At 36.6% G+C, this 23,468-nt stretch overlaps 1 protein-coding gene across 4 annotated transcripts in view; it reads right to left on the minus strand.

Moving 5' to 3' along the window:
- The window catches only part of DYNC2H1 (dynein cytoplasmic 2 heavy chain 1), a 493,166-nt gene that overhangs the window by 332,144 nt on the left and 137,554 nt on the right, over positions 1–23,468 (minus strand). For all 4 annotated transcript variants that reach the window (XM_069554796.1, XM_069554794.1, XM_069554793.1 and 1 more), the window contains exons 56-63: positions 15,534–15,647; positions 14,766–14,926; positions 13,708–13,831; positions 12,776–12,897; positions 8,577–8,663; positions 5,851–5,977; positions 3,456–3,597; positions 2,775–2,884 (exon numbers count right to left, since the gene is read on the minus strand). In XM_069554796.1, coding sequence (XP_069410897.1) covers positions 2,775–2,884; positions 3,456–3,597; positions 5,851–5,977; positions 8,577–8,663; positions 12,776–12,897; positions 13,708–13,831; positions 14,766–14,926; positions 15,534–15,647 — 987 coding nt within the window. The remainder of the gene's footprint in view (positions 1–2,774; positions 2,885–3,455; positions 3,598–5,850; positions 5,978–8,576; positions 8,664–12,775; positions 12,898–13,707; positions 13,832–14,765; positions 14,927–15,533; positions 15,648–23,468) is intronic.

Below are 23,468 nucleotides of genomic sequence, written 5' to 3' on the forward strand. Positions count from 1 at the left end.
CTCCAGGGGATCTTCCCAACCCAGGGACTGAACCTGCATCTCCTACATCTCCTGAACTGGCAGGCGGATTCTTTACCACTGTGCCACCTGGGTCTCATACTCTCCATTTATCCCCTGAGTTTCACAAAAGCAGGAAGATCATAAAATCACCCAAAACAAAATTTTTAATAATTACATCGGGATAACAAGTGTAACGGAGAAGGCAATGGCACCCCACTCCAATACTCTTGCCTGGAGGATCCTGTGAATGGAGGAGCCTGGTAGGCTGCAGTCCATGGGGTCGCTAAGAGTCGGACATGACTGAGCGACTTCACTTTCACTTTTCACTTTCATGCATTGGAGAAGGAAATGGCAACCCACTCCAGTGTTCTTGCCTGGAGAATCCCAGGGTTGGGGGAGCCTGGTGGGCTGCCATCTATGGGGTTGCACAGAGTTGGACACAACTGAAGCCACTTAGCAGCAGCAACAACAGGTGTAAATCATAGTCCAAGCAATCCAAGACATATGGTCACTGTGGCCAAATTTCTTCCCCCTCCTCAAGGACACAGTCATAGAAGCTTTCTGCTTATGTAACAGAACTAATGGCTTGTGTTACAAGGCCAGTGGTAGATAATTATTTGACTATTTCCTCACCCAAACAACACATATACTTCAATAGTTAACTGAACACAAATATGAGAACTCCAAAGCACCCTTTGTGATAATACAAAGGAATAATTTTGAATATACAAGGCACAAATAAGTAGTTAGCTTATAAGTGACAGAGTGGCTATAGGCCTTGAAACTGGGAAAGACTGCACTATGAGAAAGAATCTCTGAAATGCTTTATTATAGTTAAATGATACATAATTCATCACACCTTGTCATTTTTTCTCAGAAAATAATCCCAGAACCACATATTGTAAACATATAGACATCTAATTTCATATCATGTGGTAATGTTAATGAGTAGATGTTATAGAATTGCGCTATCCAACCACACCCTCAACTACAAAGTTTATTTTAGAACTCAGACAGAACGTTGAACACAATGGTAAACCCATTTCAACAAAATATTTAATTAATTACTCTAACAAAATCTTCCAGATGGTTTCATTTTGTCATGCTGTTTTAGTTGCTCAGTCGTGTCCGATTCTTTGTGACTCCATGGACTGTAGCCCCCCAGGCTCTTCTGTCCACGCCCCCCTCCAAGGTGTCTAGCCAACCTAGGGACTGAACCCAGGTCTCCTGCATTGCAGGTGGATTCTTCACCAGCTGAGCCACCAGGGAAGACCAAGAATACTGGAGTGGGTAGCCTATCCCTTCTCCAGAGGATCTTTCTGACTCAATAATCAAACCAGGGTCTCTTGCATTGCAGGTGGATTCTTTACCAGCTGAGCTACCAGGGAAGCCCTTTGTTTTGTCATATAAATGCGCATGTGTCTATAAGAAAGCTGGCAACATTAAATACAAAGTGTACTAAGCTTGTTATGAAAATGAATTTCAAAGACAGTATTTCCCAAATTCATCATGAAAGACAAATTCAGAATAGAAAAGTAAATATTTCACTTACTATTATTAGAAAAACAAAAACAATTGTGATAAATTTTTTTCTAAAGGTCTCTGATTTCTTATGGAATAAGAAAGAAAAATCTTAAACTAATCTTTTTAAATCTTCAAACAACTGCTTTCTTGGAATACTGAAAATGAAGAAGCAACTATGAAACCTTAGGAAAAGAATAGCAAACATGAGAAAAAGTACTAGGCTGTACTGAGTATATACACATTTAGAGTTCCAGATTTGTAATTCTAGTGTGAAAAATGATAAAAATGTTTAAAAAGTAAAGCTTAGGCCAAATCAAATTAAAAGAAGGTAAAATTGTTTAATCTTTGTTCAGTGACTCTTACACTAGTAACTCTAATGTAATGAGTCAAAGTAGAGTCAATTGATAGTTGAATAAAACAATAAATTACATGGGAATAAACAGGGACCCCAATATGAATCTTATAATAATATGACTTACACTCCCTAAGGAGAAGCATTTAGAATAAAGAAATGGTGTGTGGACAGAGAAAAGAGTTGTAGAGATAAAAGAAAATACTAGTAATATAAACTATTCAGATAAAATGAAGAGAAAAAAATGAAACATATTTTCAAGAGGTACAAGTTATCTTTCAAATTCTATATCAGAAAGGTAAATTAAATTAATGGTAAAAATTCAACTTCATACAAAGAAATGATTTGCTTGTACACAAGGTTTTGAGTTTAGTTTTCACATTCACTGCTAATTAAGGCATAATAGTTTCAATTCTAAATAATGACTTCTGGGAAACACATACTATGGAAAAGGAAAATTTTCCAAAATACACACATGGTCATCTTCAATTTATAACCCAAACTTACCTATCTTCATTCTGCATAACATTGTTTATAAAGCAAAATGAAATAAAAGTATAAAATTTTTTTAAAATATACTTTAGATGGAAGAGCTATATAGCCAAATAAATCAAGTATCCCTAAAATGTTTCTATTCATATCAGGAAGTTCAAATAATAATATCTGGCCATCAAAATAATACCATTTTAATTTATAATTTTATATGAAGGTAAAAATAAATTACACTAAAATTGTAGAGTTGCTAACTGAATCTTAAATGGGTTTTTGTTAGGAAAATATTTTTACTTTTAGATAACTAAAGACTAACTGTGAAAGCCTAAGGATTTTAAGAAGGTACTTCCTGCAGCAAGCTTCAAAAGAAACATTTCTAATGAGAAAAGTTAAGTAGATTAATTACCTGTAAGATAACAAGAGCATTTTCTATGGAAAGGTCATCTGATGGTAGGCCCTCACTTTTCCAAATTAACTGTTCACTTTCAGTACAAAGAAATCTCCTCAGATCAAATTCTAAAAAATTAAAGATATCAATGATAATAATAATCTTGTGATTGATGAAGAAAAGAGAATAAAACTATTTAAAATATACTCCAACAAAAGTCCAATGATCATTCTTAATATTCAATCCATCCTTCTGCATTTAGTACCAGAAGTTAAAGAGAAAAAAAAAATTAACGATGCAAAGAAATGAAACAACTGAATTAGTTTTCTTCTATTAAATAAATGTTTCACAACTATAATAATTCATTAAAAAACACAAAATTCACAAAGAATTTTGGGATTCCTACATCGCATTTTACCATATGAAATCAGTGTAAAAATTAATAAAATGTTTAACTGCATTCATACAATATCAAAATAATTCAGTGGTCTCAGTTTCAAAAGTGGTTTTAGGGGGACAAGAGTCAACATAATAGATTGATTCTCAGAACATTTGTAGAATTTAGCAAATCTAAGCACTTATGGTATCCATTAACTTACAGAAAGTTTTCCTAATCCTAAAAAAGTAAAATAACAAAAATCAAAAGATATGCTTTTCATATACTAAAACTTCAAATTTATGAATTAACTAAATACAAACTTTCAAGACCAGCGAACTTGGTCCATGCTTCCAAACAGGTTTTTCTCAGACCCTCAGGAGCAGCAGAAAGATATGTAATAAATGCAGCAGCTAGTTGAGCTCTTTTAGGAAGAGTAGCTAATTCCTCTGTCATCTCTGCAACCTGAAAAAGCGAGAGAGTGAGAGAGAGATGGATATGTCCTAAGAGGAAAAAAAAAAAAAGCTTCACAAATTCAAGCTTTGTTTCTAGGAAAAAATCATTCATTGGTTTAAAGTAATTACCTATCTTGAATACAATTTTCAAAATGTAGAAATACTAGCAAGACCTTAGATCTTGCTGTGATATTAAAACAATGTATGATATCCCAACATATCTATAAAGAAGAATATATTCTTTCATTGAAATTTCCTAATGATTATAATAAACATTGTGAAAATACCATCACTTTCTAAAATATGATTAAGGCACAAAGAGTAAGAACAAAGCCAAAAAACAAACATTAAGCAAGGAGACTTTTTTAGAAGCATAGGGGGCCTAAAGCATAAGCCTGCACAGAAAGATTACCAATAGAGGAATAATAAAAAGAGAAACAGTTGGCTAGAAGAAGGGGGATTTTAACATTTTCCCATGCCATGCAAAGTTGCTTCAGTTTTAACCTGTGATTAATAGTGAGCCACTGAAAGTGTTTAAACAGAGCAATGAGTGGTATAACGAGCCTAGGTTTCGGAAAGATTTCAGCTGACAAAGTATCAACTAGTTTCAGGGTCAGAGAGAAGAAAGACAAGGAGAATTCAGGTGAAAAAAAAAAAAAAACAAGAGCATTAAGGATGGAAGACAAATATGAGGAATATATGCAAAGGGATACAAATTAATAAAAGGAGTCTAAGAAAATCACATATTTTTCATTTTGATACATAGAAGAAGGATGCCTTACGACACTGGAAAAGAAAAGAGATTTGATATGAGACAAGAAAAAAATTCAGAGGTGTCTGAGCTCCTGAGACAGTTGAAGGCCAATATCTAAGTATAGTTAGAAATAGGAATTTAAAAGTCAGCATTCTAGAAATATACATCTGATCAAATATCATCATATGGGTTAATATTTTAAAGACTATATGAGAAACCCCAGAGTTTCTCTCTATTTGCTGAGAAGGGATCTGACAAGGAGAATACTAAGAGGCAATCAACATTACTGGATGAGCAGATGAGGATCACCCCGTGAGGGAAGGAATCTAACTGGTTAAAGAAAAGCAAAATCAAAACAAATGAGCAAAGTTGAAATAGAGGATTTCAAAAACAAATAAATGCCCAAAAGTGTCAAATCCTAAGAGGACTGTCTTGGTAAAGGAAATCCAAAAAAGGCTCTAAAGAGTACTAAATTTTCCATCTACTCATTTTCATTCCTATCCTTGATGAATGTGGAGAATGAAAAAGTTGGCTTAAAACTCAACATTCAGAAAACTAAGATCATGGCATCTGGTCCCATCACTTCATGGCAAAAAAGATGGGGAAACAACAGAAACAGTGACAGACTTTATTTGGAGGGGCTCCAAAATCACTGCAGATGGTGACTGCAGCCATGAAATTAAAAGACACGCTCCTTGGAAGAAAAGCTATGACCAACCTAGATAGCATATTAAAAAGCAGAGACATTATTTTGCCAACAAAGGTCCGTCTAGTTGAGGCTATGGTTTTTTCTAGTAGTCATGTATGGATGTGAGAGCTGGACTATAAAGAAAGCTGAGTGCTGAAGAATTGATGCTTTGAACTGTGGTGTTGGAGAAGACTCTTGAGAGTCCCTTGGACTGCAAGGAGATTCAACCAGTCCATCCTAAAGGAAATCAGTCCTGAATATTCACTGGAAGGACTGATGCTAAAACTGAAACTCTAACTTTGGCCACCTGATGCAAAGATCTGACTCATTTGAAAAGACCCTGATGCTGGGAAAGATTAAAGGTGGGAGAAGGGGACGACAGAGGATGAGATGGTTGGATGGCATCACCGACTTGATGGACATGAGTTTGAGTAAGCTCCAGGAGTTGGTAATGGACAGGGAGGCCTGGCGTGCTGCAGTCCATGGGGTCGCAGAGTTAGACACAACTGAGCGACTGAATTGAACTGAACTGATCTCCCCTAACTAAAAGAGAAATAGGTTGCTTTGTCTAAAATCCATTCATATAAAGATATTGTGCTTAAAGATTAATTCACAACAGGGCCATTAATATCTAGATCATTTATCCTAAGCCGGCTGACAGTTAATGGATATTTTGCCTTTCATTTTTGTTAACAAATACATCATAGATTTCCTGTCTTAAACAATGCCTCTTTATGGCCATGGACTGTATAGTCCATGGGGTTGCAAACAGTGCGACAGGACTGAGTGACTTTCACTTCACTGTGTGATCTCAGACAAACCTGTGCATTCCATCTCCTGTGTTCTCTATCGAGCTGATTAATTAAGACTTCTGCAGCTTTAATTGTTTCTTGTGCTTTGCTTACTTCAGCTTCAAGTTTGGCAGCTTCTGAAGTCCTGCTCTGAAATCTATGAAAACATTAAAATTTAATTAAAGACAATCAGATTTAAGATAGATTTAATACATTATGCTTAGGTAGTAAACTTTTATACTAGAATTTTAATTAACTATAATATTGATAATATTTACATATAAAATACCATTATTATAATAGACACGATCCCAATGCTTACATTTAAAGGGGAATATTCTCACAGGGCTGTGATATCCTACTACATTATGTATAAACATCAATACGACATTCAAAGTTCCTGTCATAAGATTGATCTAATTTGTCTTTTCAGTTTTATTTAATTTTATTCAGTCCAATAAAACTAGATGTCAACATCAGCAGAACTGTATATTTTCAAACAATGCACTGTCTTTCACCTGCCATGACTGTCAATGGGCTGCTCCATTATCCAGCTTCTTCCTTACACCCACCTCACCCCTCATTCTAACTCCCACAAATACACACCTATGAAAATTACAAATAAAATTTTTCAACTCACATCAAATAGTCATCCCATTAGATATATTCTCTCCCTATGTGCCCAACTGCCAAAGTTTAAAACTCCTTTTTAAATTATTTTCCTTAAAAATGCTTGTACAAATTTATTATTTTACTAAATATAATAGCAGATTCCATATGATTACTTAGTCCTTCAACAAATATGTAAGTGCCTTCAAAATGCCGAGGACTGGGCTTCCCTGGTGGTCCAGTGGTTGAGAATCTGCCTGCCAATGCAGGGGACACAGGTTCAATCCCTGGCCCAGGAAGATCCCACATGCTGCGAGGCAACCTGTGCACCACAACTGCTGAGGTCCACACACTCTAGAGCCCACAAGCCGCAACCACATCACAACTAGAGAGCAGCCCTTGCTAGCTGCAACTGGAGAATACCCACGGATAGCTACAGAGACCCAGCCCGGCCATAGATAAATAAATACATAAAAGAGAACACATAGGATCGTGCTGATTCTAGGAACAGTTCAAAATTAGTGCTATAATTCTCATTTTATAAATATGGAGACTTGGGTCCAAACAGACCTTGCCAATAGTAAGTCGAGGACCTGAAATTCATATACGGGTGTGCTATTAAGTTGCAGGCCCTCTATTCTTTATTGCCTCTCTAACTGCCCTGTTCTTCCCTCCCCGAGACATAAGACTCTAGGAGTCACTTGTCCAATATGGCAGCCACATGTGGCTATCTAAATTTAAATTAATTAAAATTAAAAATCCAATTCCTCAGTCACATTCTCCACAAGTCCTCAATCATATTATTCAGAAGGTTTTCATAATAATCCTCCCAAAATACTAGTAATATGATGCAGTGACTAAGAAAAGGAACTTAAACGAGCCAGACAAATATAGGATCTAATGCTTGCTTACTCGTTTACTACTTGTTCAACTTAAGCAAACCTTTCTAATCCTTAGCGTTCTAATTGCAAATAATGGAAGAATATCTGCCTCTCAATATTGTTCTAGATGCTAAAAACATGTATTATGTAAAGTGCCTAGGACAACATCTGACACTTGCAAACGGCTAATAAATGGAGTTAAAACACTGGCACTATAAAGCTAACTGCTCAATAAATATTCGATAATTACTTCAGTATGAGGAAGTGCTGATTCTGAGCATGTAATATTGAAAAGAATATATCATTTTCCTTATACTACTTTAATTAAATACCAGGAGGGAAATGATGTGATTTCATATCTATATGTCTAATATAAAAAAATTCAAGAATATTAAAAACATTGAATCTATAGCTTTCACTATATCTTTAATTTATGTATATTAAGTAAATATATAAAAATGTAAATAGAGATGATTGTTTCCTGACTATATATAGAAAAAACAATTAATAGATTTTAGTCTAATGGAACTTTTTCTTGGTACAATAATGTGCATTTCTTCCATAAGAAAAAAAGGAAATGTAATACATGACTTAAAGAAAGTAGCAAGTGATAACATATGCTATATTTAATGACATGTTCTCCAGTTTTCCAATCTTTACAATTCTTAAATGAAAATGTTTCCATATTTGTAAGTTCCATACCAGCATTTTTTTTTTGTCCTATATTAAAAACAATCACAGGAACAAAGAGGTACATGAGGGCTTTAAGATTAATTCCTTTTATAAAGAGATTTTAGATTTGAGCATATTTGCATGAAGGAACATTTTTAATACCAAAAAGAGCAAAACTAAAAAGATAAAACATTTTTAACATGATCATGTACCATTCACAATTCCAGACTATGGAATAAGTAGTACTGTAGCATCATCAGCAATACAGAAGTCTAAGATGCTGAGGTCAAAATAATAAAGAAGTAGGAATAACAAATGTAAACACTCCCAGCATTAACACGTACATTCACTTCTTCCTGCTCAGTTTTCCATTGCTTGGAAATATACACAGTGATAGCTATACAAATGGAAACTTATAATATTTTTGTTTTATTAAACTTTTTATGAAGGTATACAGTATGATTTTATATCATTCACCATTTTAAAGTGATAAATCAAAAAATCAATATATTAATTATAACAGTTTTTTAAAACTTAAGTATCAATTGCAGTAGGTTTTCAAATACTCAAAATATATTTCAAAACTTAACTTACTTTTCTTTGAGTTCTGATACTTTTTGACCAACAGAATTAAGAAGCTCTTCTAGTTTCCTTTTTCTATCTTCAGTTTTCCGCAAATTTCTAAAATATAATTCAATTTCATAGAAGTCACTCTAGTTATCAACAAAAAGCAGGAACGGCACTGTAATACATAATCTTGCAGTAAACAAATAACAACGAAAATTGTCAATAATTCATGAGTTTTAATACCTTCATTTAGCATTTTATTTGAAAAGCAATGCTAAAATTAAAAGTGTATTCTCTGACCTAACCACATCACTTCCAGTAATCTACATTTTAAAACACTTGTGCAAACAGATTTCTGGATAAAAATGGCTGTATGGTATCACCAACTCGATCCACATGAGTTTTGGTGAACTCCGGGAGTTGGTGACGGATAGGGAGGCCTGGTGTGCTGCGATTCATGGGGTCACAAAGTGTCGGACACAACTGAGCGACTGAACTGAAGAGAATGTTAAAAAGAACACAGATTCCAAATACGTTTTAGCTTCTGATAGACTGTGGATAAGTATGTGACACAAAAACAGAAAAAAGAAATCAACTGAAGAAAAAGGCAATTATTAAGAATCAAAAATGGTATACAAGAAAGGAAACATACTCATAAAATAATATTTAAGCTATAAAAATGATCACAATAATATAAACAGTATGATTTAACATGAAAATTTCATGCATTATATTGAGAAAAATAAGAAACTTAAGCAGCTAACATCTTCTTGTCTAGAGTAAGAAAGAAAAGCTAATTTCAAAAGTAGAACAATGAAAAACATGACGTACTTCTTAGTTCAAATTCAGAACAAATGAGATAAAATATAACACTAACTCAGTAGCAAATTGAAATTTAAGCCCCTAAAGTCATTAAATTTTTCCCACACCTGCCAGATAATATTTTAGAAAATATATGCTAAAAATTTTCAAAAACTTAGAGAAAAACAAAATATTAGCACTAAAGTTCTAGACAGCTCTTTAAGAATATTAGAGATACCAAAGGAACATTTCATGCAAAGAAGGGCTCTTTATTTCATGCAAATAAATGATAGAAATGGTATGGACCTAACAGAAGCAGAAGATATTAAGAAGCGGTAGCAAGAATACATAGAAGAATTATGCAAAAAAGATCTTCATGACCCAGATAACCACGATGGTGTGGTCACTCACCTAGAGCCAGACATCCTGGAATGTGAAGTCAAGGGGGTCTTAGGAAGCATCACTACGAACAAAGCTAACGGAGGTGATGGAATTCCAGCTGAGCTATTTCAAATCCTGAACGATGATGCTGTGAAAGTGCTGCACTCAATATGCCAGCAAATTTGCAAAACTCAGCAGTGGCCACAGGATTGGAAAAGGTCAATTTTCATTCTAATCCCAAAGAAAGGCAATGCCAAAGAATGTTCAGACTACTGCACAACTGCACTCATCTCACACACTAGCAAAGTGATACTCAAAATTCTCCGAGCCAGGCTTCAACAGTATGTGAACTATGAACTTCCAGATGTTCAAGCTGGATTTAGGAAGTTAGAGGAAACAGATCAAATTGCCAACATATGATGGATCACTAAAAAGCAAGAGAGTTCCAGAAAAACATACTACTTCTGCTTTATTGAGTACACCAAAGCCTTTGACTACATGGATCACAACAAACGGTGGAAAATGCTTAAAGAGATGGGAATACCAGATCATCTTACCAGGCTCCTGAGAAAATCTATGTAGGTCAAGAAGCAACAGTTAGAAGTGGACATGGAACAACAGACTAGTTCCAAATTGGGAAATGAGTACATCAAGGCTGTATACTGTCACCCTGCTTATTTAACTTCTATGCAGAGTACATCATGAGAAACGCTGGGCTGGAAGAAGCACAAGCTGGAATCAAGATTGCTGGGAGAAATATCAATAACCTCAGAAATGCAGATGACACCACCCTTATGGCAGAAAGTGAAGAGGAACTAAAAAGCCTCTTGATGAAAGGGAAAGAGGAGAGTGAAAAAGCTGGCTTAAAGCTCAACATTCAGAAAACTAAGATCATGGCATCTGGTCCCATCACTTCATGGCAAATGAATGGGGAAACAATAGAAAAAGTGAGAGATTTTATCTTCTTGGGCTCCAAGATCACTGCAGATGGTGACTGCAGCCATGAATCACCTTGCTTGCTCCTTGGAGGAAAAGCTATGACAAACCTAGACAGCATATTAAAAAGCAGAGACATTCCTTTGCCAACAAAAGTCCATCTAGTCAAATTATGGTTTTTCTAGCAGTCATGTATGGATGTGAGAGTTGGACCATAAAGAAAGCTGAGGGCCGAAGAACTGATGCTTTTGAACTGTGGTGTTGGAGAAGACTCTTGAGAGTCCCTTGGACTGCAAGGAGATCCAACCAGTCCATTCTAAAGAAAATCAGTCCTGAATATTCATTGGAAAGACTGATGCTGAAGCTGAAACTCCAATACTTTGGCCACCTGATGCGAAGAACTGACTCATTTGAAAAGACCCTGATGCTGGGAAAGATTGAAGGTGAGAGGAGAAGGGGACAACAGAGGATGAGATGGTTGGATGGCATCACCTCCTCAATGGACATGAGTCTGAGTAAGCTCGGGAGTTGGTAATGGACAGGCAGCCTGGTGTGCTGCAGTCCATGGGGTTGCAAATAGTCAGACACTATTGAGTGACTGAACTGAACTGAAATTTCTAGAATTTATTTTTTGTACCTTAACACTATTCCTTTACAAAATTTTGCTCTTTCTAAAGGAACTTCTCCCACTTTATCTATCCAACAACTTAATAGTAGGAAAAGAATGAGTGCATTCTGCTATCCATCTTTTAATTGCTTTTTCTTCATATTTTTGGTCTATTTAACTCTTCACTTATTCATTTTTTTCTTTTTTCTCTAATGATAAACAGTAACAATACTGTGTTACTTTCAAGTGTACAGCACAGTGCTTTCTCTAATGATATACAGCTAAAATATTGTGTTATTTCAGGTGTATAGCACAGTGATCCAGTTATTTTTTGCAAATTATATTCCATTTTAAGTTTATATGATATTGAATAAAATGTCTTGTGCTATATAATAAAACCATTTGCTTCCCTATTTTATGCATAACTGTTTGTCTTTTAATAATATACTCCTCATCTGTAAATAGTGCTGCACCCCAGTGCTAACAGGACCAGACGCATGATCCTACATGATCCTACGTGCATCTGGTCCTGTGCATGGAGGACAGGCATGGCATGTTTCTACATGTTTCTACTGCCTGGCAACAGAAAGGGAGAAGGTGGAAATGGTGACAGATTTCCTCTTCTTGGGCTCTAAAACCACTGCAGATGGTGACTGCAGCCATGAAATCAGACGACGTCACAGCTCCTGTGATGAGAAACCTAGGCAGAGTGTTGAAAAGCAGAGACATCACTCTGCCGACAAAGGTCTGCACAGTCAAGGCTATGGTCTTCCCAGTGGTCGTGTACAGCTGTGAGAGCTGGACCATAAAGGCGGAGCACCAAAGAATTGATACCTTTGAACTTTGGTACTGGAGAAGACTCCTGAAAGTCCCTTGGACAGCAAGGAGATCAAACCAGTCAATCTTAAGGGAGATCAACCCTGAATACTCGTTGGAAGGACTGATGCTGAAGCTGAAGCTCCAATATTTTGGTCATCTGATGTGAACAGATGACTCACTGGAAAAGTCCCTGACGCTGGGAAAGATCGAGGGCAGAAGAAGAAGAGGGCGCCAGAGGATGAGATGATTGGATGGTGTCGCTGATGCAACAGACACGAACTTGGGCAGACTTCAGGAGAAGATGAGCGACAGGGAGGCCTGGGGTGCTGCAGGCCATGCAGTCACAAAGCATCGGACATGACTGGGCTACTGAAAAGCAACAACCCAATTACGTACAGATCTTTCTTGCAAGTTTTGTTATCTAGCTCTTCTGCCAGTTTCTAATTAGTTTTCCATGATAATCGTTCCACACGGAGATGTGTTTTTGATGTGTCTGTGGTTTAGGCGAGGTGAGCTCTACAGTCTCCACTCCATTATCTTGATCTACATTCGTAATTTGTATTTAAATGACTCAGTGTTGTCAGCTGCCTTTTTAGATACAGACAATAAATAAATCCTAATAATATGTCATCAATTGATAAAAATGAAGGTTAGGGTTGTTTATATTTTATATTTAACTTACGATTCTAATCCTGCCTGTTCAGTTTCCAAAGGCTGAATTCGTTCCAAGACATGGGAGTACTGGACATTGGCTTTAACCCAGGCAGCTAAGGGAGCAGCTGCAGTACTGGCACGCTTAGCATTCTGAAAAAACACATCGGAAATCATCCCACATCCTAACTCCATTTGAAATAAAGGTAAGGTTAATTCCAGTGTGTTTTCTTTAGGATTTGTTTAATAATTTAACCCAAATAATGAAGTTTTTGGTTTACAGCAAAAATAAAAATAAAGTGAATTGCTGTTTTAGGTAAAAAATATATAAACTATTTTCCTTAAGAACAAATCTTTTTGAACCACATACAATCTTTAATAGAAATCTATCATTCTATTAACATAAATAATTATTAGACACATTTGTAATGAATACATGTGCCATCCACAACAATCTTCAAGCATCATTTCTCTCTCTTCAATACAAAGAATAGATCTTTATTAGATAAAAGCACTGTTGAAACAATTGCTATTGGCATCAAAGAAGTACATGACATTTTAAATAAAAGATCTAAGAAAGATAAGAATCATGAAATTGAAACTGTTTGCCGAATTAGATATAAGCATTCCAACAGAGAGATGTGTTATTATATGACTAATATACAAGAAGAAATAAAAGCATACAGGCAAATTGGAAGTTATGACTGTTTAGGAACTTACCAATGAGAGCAGATCGTAAGACTCAAACACCACCTAAGATAATAAACCTGTCTCCAACCCCCTAGATTCCAGTTTACCCAATTCTTCTGGTAAATACCTCCCAGCTATAATAGTTACAACTTATTATAAAAAACTTTTACTTTTTTTAAATAAAGTAAAAAACAAATAATGTAAACCATCACATTAAGACAAGAATAATATAACAAGAGTATGGAAAGGGAATTTAAGGTATCTGTAAATTACCTTTGGATCAAAAGATCCTTTATTTTTAAGTAGAAGTTCTTCAACACTCTCTCTTATTTCCTTTGGAATATTTCGTGCATCAAAGGTTGCTATGTCTTCTCGCACACCTCTCTTTGCAAGGAAGCTAGAAATAAAGCATATTAATTCAAATGAGGCTAAATATAGTTTGCTATTTTTAACAAAAATATCAATTTAACAGAGTGGTATATACAATACTTTCAATCTATTAGTTAACCAATAGAGTACTTTTAAAGTACTTAAGTTTCTAAAGTAACATTTCTTCATCGTTTTTTATAGACAAGGAGCTCCAGAAAGATGCACAACAGCTTTACTAAGGTTCTGTGAATACACTGAAGCAATACAATTAAGGAATTATAACACTGAACTCCATCCACATCCCTTTATGTGAACTCCTGAGTAACTAACACATTATAAGATATGCAAGAAAATATTCTGACTCCTTTATAAGAAAGATATTTTAAGTGCTCTCTCAATTTTAAATCTCCTCCCCCATTTCAGATTGAAAAAGAACTCTGCTATCAGAATGAATACCAGCACAAACTATAATGCCATTGCTATACTGTGAAACTGAATGTTCCACATTATATACTGAGTTAACAGTCAGCCTTTTCTCCTCTAGTTTACATCCCTTTTATATTTTCATGGAGCTCTCACTTGCTCTCTGTATCTCTCTGCCTCTGCCAAGAGTGAAAAACTCTTTGAGAACAGTGACTATATTTTCTCCATCAGCACACCACAGTAAATACATTACTCTGCACCATGTAAAGACTAAATCAATATTTATGTTTACTAAGATGTTCTTAAACACTTTAAGGCATTCGTCTTCTCCTTTGACACTTTTAACAATCACTTATAGAGGAAGAAAAATATAGTTCTTGAAATATGACTACATAGACCATCCTGAAATATTAGGGGAAAGTGTGTAACCCCTACTTAGATGAAGTTCAGTTTGAGAAACAATATAAGAAATTATAAAAATATGAAACAATGTATAATTTACTCATGAAATAACATTTTTCACAAATTAAAAAACTTACCTTTTCATGCTCACCCAAGATGTGTCAAAGATACCCATTAATCTCAAAACGCCTTCAAGAATGTCTCTGATTACATCAGGAGGCATACGCAGGGAACGGATTTCTGAAAGAGATTCTGGCTTAATGTTTCCGACTGCTAGTTTAGCTTCATTGACTAGAGGCTAGAAAACAAAAACAGTATTTAAACATTCAAAAAATATATATGGAAATATGCTAACTCTTTACAAATTATCTAATATTGTCATTTTATTTAAAACAACTAGTTATTAATACCCTTTCTCTTCCAATATAAAAATGCTCTAAAACACACAAAGTACAGAATGTTCAAGTGGGGAAAGCTAGAGTTTCTGGCACCATAACTTCCACAGTCTAATTTGGAAAATCTAATCTTTTTTGAGACAATCTGCCATTTTCAAGAGGTCCTTTCTTTTCTAAAACTTGCTTGCTTATTTAATCAAGCCTCAAGGGGAAAAAAGAAAAAAAGCCTAAGAGTTTGTCTTAATTTATCTGCAAAATATTTCTTCTTCTTACAGTGTAAACAATATGATTCATGGAAAACAAAGATTATTTTTAGCAACCATTAGCTAATTTGGTTACTTCTCATAGCAGACTTTCCTTCCTATTTCTCTTTTATAAACAGTATTAAGTGAAAGCCACACTGGTAATACTATTAGGAAATAACTTATGAAAATAATGTTTAAACTCCAATGTAAAGTTGAAAATCAAAACTATAAATGGCTCTTACAGTGTTTCCTGTTTTTATCTTACCTGTACTTCTTTCAATTCATCATCAATTTTGTTCTTCCTTTCTTCAATTTTAATGACTTCTTCTGCTATTTTGTGCTTCAGTCTTTCAAGTTCTGTCTTCTGCTCACTAGCATCCTATAGGAATATTTAAGCAGTATTCCAATTGATTTTAATGCACTCAACATTTAAAAGCATAATACCAAAAATTTTATTTTAACAGCACTATTAAATGCTTTTCTAATATTAATTGACATGAGAGTTTCTAACATGCCTAGGAAACTGATGCTATAATTTATAGTAATTTATATAATTTATAATTTACTCTATATTTCTATTAGGAAATATGCTTTAGTTTTTCTGAATAGCAAAGCAATAAATGTTTACTATATAAAAATCAAACTGTCAGAAATGCGTAATTTAGAAAATGATCATAATAATATACATTTAACACTTGTAACAACCCCAGAGAAATACTATTATGCTCATTTCATAAACAAGAAAACTAAAAATAGAAGTCTTCTCTAATTCTAATAGTAGAATAGTAATAATTCTTAGAGACAAGCTATAGTATTCTAAAACTTTGTTTCTATATTTTAGACAAAAACTAATTGAAATTATTATACAATAATATGCAAATATATGAACAAAAATTAGTTAAGATTAAAAGAACACAATGATATATTAATAACACATGATGTTTTTACTCATATATTCAAAAATCAAGAGTCCCACATATATAAACATGCTTAAACATTATGAATGTTTGTATTTATTTATACTATCAAAAAACCAAGGAGGAAATCTGTCAAGAAATCTTCCAAAGTTCTAATAACAGAAATTCTCAACCATATTATAATCATCCAAGGAGTTTTAAGACTAATGTTTGGTGTCCTTTCTACACCTATTGAGACAAATATATCACATTACATACATAAACAGAATCATTATCTTGTACACTTGAAACTAATAAAGGGGTGTGAGTCAATTAGATCTCAATTAAATCAAAAAGAGACCAGAGTCCCCTCCCTCTCTCTCTACCTGAACTGAAAGAAACAAATTTGCTGTTTAAGCTGGCAACAACAACAAAACTAATGCCTTGCGTCCTATTACCATATCCCTCAGGCACCTGACACATGAACTCAATTAAAATATTCTACATTCCACAAGTGTTTCTACCTGTGTTTCTCTGCTACCAGTCCTCAAAGGGGAAAGTTCTTTTCTCAAACTCCACAGTATCAAAATATTCCCTAAAGGCCCTACTCACGTGCTTCACGTTTTATTAACTTACTTTTCCAACTATAAGTTACAACTATTCTGAATATGTACAGCATTTAATATGTGTGTTCTTTCCTTATGTCGCAAACCTGGAGCAGCAGGCTTTAAAAGTCACACAGTTTGGTGAACTTATGAATGAGGCGGAGAGGGACAGACAGGGACTCTGGAAAGATCATGATACACTGCTATATTTAAACTGGAAAACCAAAAGGACCTAGTGTAAGCACATGGAACACTGCTCAACGCCAGCCTGGATGGGAGAATGGACACATGTATATGTATGGCTGAGTGCCTTTGCTGTTCACCTCAAACTACAACACTGTTAACTGGCTACATCTCAATACAAAAGGCCTTTTGGTGTCAAAAAAATTAAAATCAAGAGAAAAAAACAAGAAGTTGCACAATTCAGTATTTGTCTCTCTATGCCATCAGTTCAGTTCAGTTTAGTTGCTCACTCATGTCCCACTCTTTGCAACCCCACGAACCGCAGCACACCAAGCCTCCCTGTCCATCACCAACTCCCGGAGTCTACCCAAACCCATGACCACTGAGTCGGTGATGACATCCAACCATCTCATCCTCTGTCATTCCCTTCTCCTCCTGCCCCCAATCCCTCCCAGCATCAGAGTCTTTTCCAATGAGTCAACTCTTCGCATGAGGTGGCCAAAGTACTAGAGTTTCAGCTTCAACATCAGTCCTTCCAATGAACACATAGGACTGATCTCCTTCAGAATGGATTGGTTGGATCTCCTTGCAGTCCAAGGGACTCTCAAGAGTCTTCTCCAACACCACAATTCAAAAGCATCAATTCTTCAGCCCTCAGCTTTCTTTATAATCCAACTCTCACATCCATACATGACTACTGGAAAAACCACAGCCTTGTCTAGACGGACCTTTGTTAGCAAAGGAATGTCTCTGCTTTTTAATATGCTGTCTAGGTTGGTCATAGCTTTTCTTCCAAGGAGCGTCTTTTAATTTCATGGCTGCAGTCACCATCTGCAGTAATCTTGGAGCCCAGAAAAAATAGTCTCTCAATGTTTCCACTGTTTCCCCATCTATTTCCCATGAAGTGATGGGACCAGATGCCATAATCTTAGTTTTCTGAATGTTGAGCTTTAAGCCAACTTTTTCACTCTCCTCTTTCACTTTCATCAAGAGGCTACTTAGTTCCCCTTCACTTTCTGCCATAAGGGTGGTGTCATCTGCATATTTGAGGTTATTGATATTTCTCCCAGCAATCTCGATTCCAGCTTGTGCTTCTTCCAGCCCAGTGTTTCTCATGATGGACTCTGCATATAAGTTAAATAAGCAGGGTGACAATACACAGCCTTGACACACTCCTTTTCCTATTTGGAACCAGTCTGTTGTTCCATGTCCAGTTTTGTTGCTTCCTGACCTGCATACAGATTTCTCAAGAGGCAGGTCAGGTAGTCTGGTATTCCCATCTCTTTCAAAGTTTTCCACAGTTTTTTGTGATCCACACAGTCAAAGGCTTTGGCATAGTCAACAAAGCAGAAATAGATGTTTTTCTGGAACTCTCGTGCATTCTTGATGATCCAGCAGATGTTGGCAATTTGATCTCTGGTTCTTCTGCCTTTTCTAAAACCAGCTTGAACATACTTATGTATAAAATAATAAACAGAACTGTCGTCTATTTATCACTGAGCAAAATTATTAACTTATAATACAAGATGCAGAGTTATTTTTCTAGGTCTAATCTAGGTAATCTAGGTAGCTACAGTCTTAGAAATCTCTCTTCCCAGAACAGCCCAGAGAAAAGAGTAGCACAGTACACTATGTATCTCAATAATATTCACTAGTGTGGAAGTGCACAGGCTCACAGAGTACTGAATATTTTCCTTTGTTAATATACAGATATCAATGATATTATCTTTTATGGGTTTTTTTTTTTACTGTTTTTCAAATTACTAGTTAAAAGGTAAGTAACCCAAAAGTGTTCCAACTGCAACAACAGAAGTTAGAAGAATATGAAACAAAGCTTTCAACTTCCTGCAGAAAAAAACAATATTTGATAGATATTTTTACAATAAAAATGACTAGCTGCTTCAGATAAGTATTTATATTATTTTGTTTCTAAAATTCCTTGAGAAAAAGTATGCTAAAGTTTTACAGTATAAAAATTAAAATGATTTTCTGATCTGTTACTTCCAGGCCAGGTAGTCCATAAATGTATATTGTAAACACCGAATGTGAACATAATCATCAGTTATCTGAAAATACTATTGCTTCTGAAGATTTTCCATCTGCCAATGAATTAATTTTGACATGACAGGTGAAATCTTTTGCTTATGCCACCCTCAGTTCAGCCCAGATAACTCTCTTGTGAAATTTACAGACAATAAACTTCCTTTCCATGCTCATAAAGCTTTGGTGCAAAGAATTATTCTTTAACTAAGTACAAAGAATCATGTAAGAAAAAATAATAATGAAGCATGTTCAAGAAAAAGAAAACTTCATTAAATTCCCTCTGAGAGCTAGTTGTAGATGCTGCAACAAATGAAATACGACAGCAGGCACTACAGCCAAAAGGAAACACCTAGAGATTGTTTTACATCTTCTGAGAAACAATATGATAAAGGTGAAACACTGAATAGGAGGGTTAAAAGACAGACTAGGAAATTTTGAAGAAAGCAGAACAAATATAAAGTGAGAAAATATAAGAAAGTTAGAGAACCAGTCTAGTAAGCCCAAAGCCCAAATAAGAATTCTAAAACGCAAGAACAGAGAAATAAAGGAAAAGGAATTATCAATAAAATAATTTAAGGAAATTTCCCAAAACTGAAGGAGGCAAATTTCTAGGTAGTAAGAACTCACACTGGACACAGTGGATGAAAACAAACCTAAACCAAAGCAAATCACTGTAACTTTAAAACAATGAAAACCAAGATCTAAATGATTACAAGAGTGGGGGGAAAAAAAACCAAACAGGTTATCCAAACACAGATCAGAAATTAAAACAGTGCTTTAGTCACCAACAATGGAAGCTAAGAGAAAATGGAACAATGCCCTCAAACTCATGAAGAAAACATAAATATTCCACCCTAGAATACTATTCCTATCACACAACCAACCAACCAAGAACACAGCAGAACATTCATATACTTGAGATCTCAAAACTTATCTTCCATGTACCCTTTCTCCAGAAGCTTCTAGGGCCAAGCTCCAGACATGAGGCAGTAGACCAAGATGGTAAAGAAGGATTGCAGGACAGCAACTGAGACCAGGCAGAGAAGGAGGCAAGCCACAAGGCTCCAGGAGAGAACGCTACAGGGGGCTGAGGAAAACCATAAAACAGCAGAGGCTTCAGGAAGTCTTCACAGAATATTTAGAACACATTTTTAAATAGGCACTTTATGGAGTCATATTACCACTTCCCTTCCCAACTATCAGAAGTCAGGGGAAAAATGGTTATTCGTCTAACAAATTAAGTCAAAGAAGCTCAGGATTTGGAATCACCAGGCCAAGGACTACAAAGCTAAGGTTGAGAACAAGATTTTCAGATGAAAAACAAGGGCATCACATTTATTTGCTAATTAATGATGTTGAGTATCTTTTCATATATTTGTGAAACATATGACCCCTTTATATAAGTCTTTTTTCATGAAAGGCCAGTGCAAATCTTTTGCCTATTTGCAAACTGAATTGTTAGTTTTATTAATATTGAGTTGTAATCATTTCTGTACATGTTGGAAACAAGTTTTTTTTTTTTAAATCAAATACACATTTGTCAATATTTTCTCCCAGTCTGTGACCTGCCTTTTCATTTTCTTTTTTAATTTCTATGAGGTCCAATTTGTCATTTATTTTCCTCTTCTTCTTTGGTATTATATCTAAGAAATCCCTGCTTTACCCAACATCACAGACATTTTCTCCCTAATTTTCTTCTGAAGTTTTATAATTTTATGCTGTACATTTAGGTCTATGTTTCATGTCAAGTTATTTTTCATATGTCTGAGGTTTTTTTCCTCTCTTCATAGATATCTAAATATTCCAGTACCACTTCTTAGAAGAATATTCCTTTCCACATTTAAATAATATCATTGTATGAAATTAATTGACCACGTATGTTTGAGTCTGTTTCTGGATTCCATAGTGTTCTGATAAACACTATGCTTACCACACCAGTGTTACCCTACCTTGACTACTGTAGATTTATAGTAAGTCTTTATATATTAAGACTTTCTAAAAGTGTCATTTACTTTTACTGAGATATATACTCTAGTCTGAAAAACCCTGAAATTAGTTTAAATAAAAGAGGCATTAGACTTGAAGTAAGGTTAAGATCACCCACATGGAGATGGTGAAACATATTTAAGACACAATCATGGATGTAAAACTAACAGAATTTAAGGATCCTTTAGATGCATGGGTTAAGGGAACAGAAGTCTAACACAATTTATAAATTCTGTTTTGAACAATTAGCTATATTGTAGTGCCATAACTAAGAAAAGGAATACAGGAAAGGAAATAATGAGTTTAGTTTTGAACTGTTTTGAATTGTAAGGCTTACAGGACTTTCAAAAAGACCTATCTAACAGATTACTGATTATGTAAGTCTGAAGCTCAGAGGAGGAATAGGGCTAAAGGACAAAAAATTATGGACTTAGTGGCAGTAACTAATCAGTACCAAAAAGCAAGGTAATGGGCCGAAACACACAGAAAAGGTAGGCAAATGTGAAAGGATATCCTGGCAAGGGAGAACAAGATGGCAGAGGAGTAGGTGGACGTGGAGTACGTCTGTCTCCATGGACACATCAGGAACACACCTTCAGACACAGAAGTGCATGCAGAACACAGACTGAGAGTGGACAATAGTACCCAACCAGCAGAAGAGAATACATAGAACCACGCAGAACTCAGTAGGATGAAGGAACTAGGGAGGAAAACAGGACTGGACCTGCCCTCTGCAGTGAGGGAACTGAAGCTGGGGTCTGATGCCCACATCGGGGCAACTGACTGGGTTAGAGGAGAAACATTTAAGGCTGAGAGTGAAGCAGCTGATCTGTGGCAACCTAAATGGAATGGGAATCAGACAGTCCTTACCACAGCCATATATCCCTGGACAGGGACACAGGTCCCCTAGAAGGAGCAACAGCTAGGACCTGGAGCTTAGGGATTGTAGAGCAATCCCAGGGTGAGGGCTGCTGTTGACTAAAGAGAGACGGATCAAGAAAATGTGAGGGAGGAGACTGGTGGGAAATGCCCGTGGAGGAAAGCCAGGCAGCCACGGAAGCAAGGAGATATGCTGAGTCACATATATGGGGTGGAGCCATCACCCTAGCCTCTCTCTCCTGACACGCCAGTATCAGCAGCTGAACAGTAGAGAGGCTGGCCCACCTGATACCATGAACTACACAGTGGGACCCCACACAGGGTGCTCCTTTAAGTGTCTGACCTGTCAATCTACAGAGTAGTATCCTAGCCAAGGGGGCCCCTCTATGTGCCGGCTACTGCTGCTGCTGCTGCTAAGTTGCTTCAGTTGTGTCCGACTCTGTGAGACCCCATAGACAGCAGCCCACTAGGCTCCTCTGTCCCTGGGATTCTCCAGGCAAAAGCACTGGAGTGGGTTGCCATTTCCTTCTCCAATGCATAAAAGTGAAAAGTGAAAGTGAAGTCACTCAGTCGTGCCCAACTCTTAGCGACCCCATGGACTGCAGCCTACCAGGCTCCCCAGTCAATGGGATTTTCCAGGCAAGAGTACTGGAGTGGGTTGCCATTGCCTTCTCCGCTATGTGTCTGATGCCCTGAAAAACAGAGAAGGTCCTCAGGCAAGGAGGACCTCTAAGTGCCTGAACAGGCAGAGCTACAGAGAAAGACGGGCCAAAGAGGCCTTCTAATCGCCAGCTATAAGAAGCTCAAAAAAAGACTCTGACAGGGCCATAACTCCTGCAGCTGAGGTGGGCCATAACTCCTGCAGCTGAGGCAGCCCAAGTCTTTGAACACTTGGCGCTGCCAGGGTCCCCACAGGCCAGGCAGCTGTGCCAACTTCACGTTCAACCCTCACTGGGGCAGAGCTGCCATAGGCAAAAAAGTCTTTCATCTATGCACGCAGGGTCACTTCGGTCCTGTCCAACTCCGCAACGCTGTAGACTGTGGCCTGCCAGGCTTCTCTGTCAGGGGGGTTCTCCAGGCAAGAATACTGGAGTGTATTGGCCAGCATTGGTTGCCATACCCTTCTAGAGCACTGTATTTCCTGCTGCCCTAGCCACCAACTCTCTGAGTACCTGGTGCTGCCAGAACCCCTGCGACCCAAGCAGCTGCACCACCTCTGCACCTGGCCCTCACTGGGGCAAACCCAAGTCCTCCAGGGCAGCCTCAGGAGCAAACCCCAGTGGACGGACCCACATGCAGAGGTGGAAATAAAACCACAATTGAAACCCAGGGGCAGTGTGGCTAAGGAATAAGACCTAAAACCTTCCCATCAGCTGTACAAGCTGCAGATTAAATCCACACAAATAGGTAGACTCTGTCTATGGAAAATATAAAGGCCATTGAGAGCTCCCACAAAAGAAAACACACTAGTCTGAGAGCTGTGGACATTGGAGACAAGAACACACAGAAGTAGGACCAGATTCGAATCTGAGCTGCCCCCACAGCAGGTCGAGAGACCAGCAGAGTGTTGGAGGGCATTCTAGGGAGGTGAGGTGGACTGTGAGTCCC

The sequence above is a fragment of the Ovis canadensis genome, chromosome 15 (assembly GCF_042477335.2).
Source record: "Ovis canadensis isolate MfBH-ARS-UI-01 breed Bighorn chromosome 15, ARS-UI_OviCan_v2, whole genome shotgun sequence".
NCBI classification, from domain to species: domain Eukaryota; kingdom Metazoa; phylum Chordata; class Mammalia; order Artiodactyla; family Bovidae; genus Ovis; species Ovis canadensis.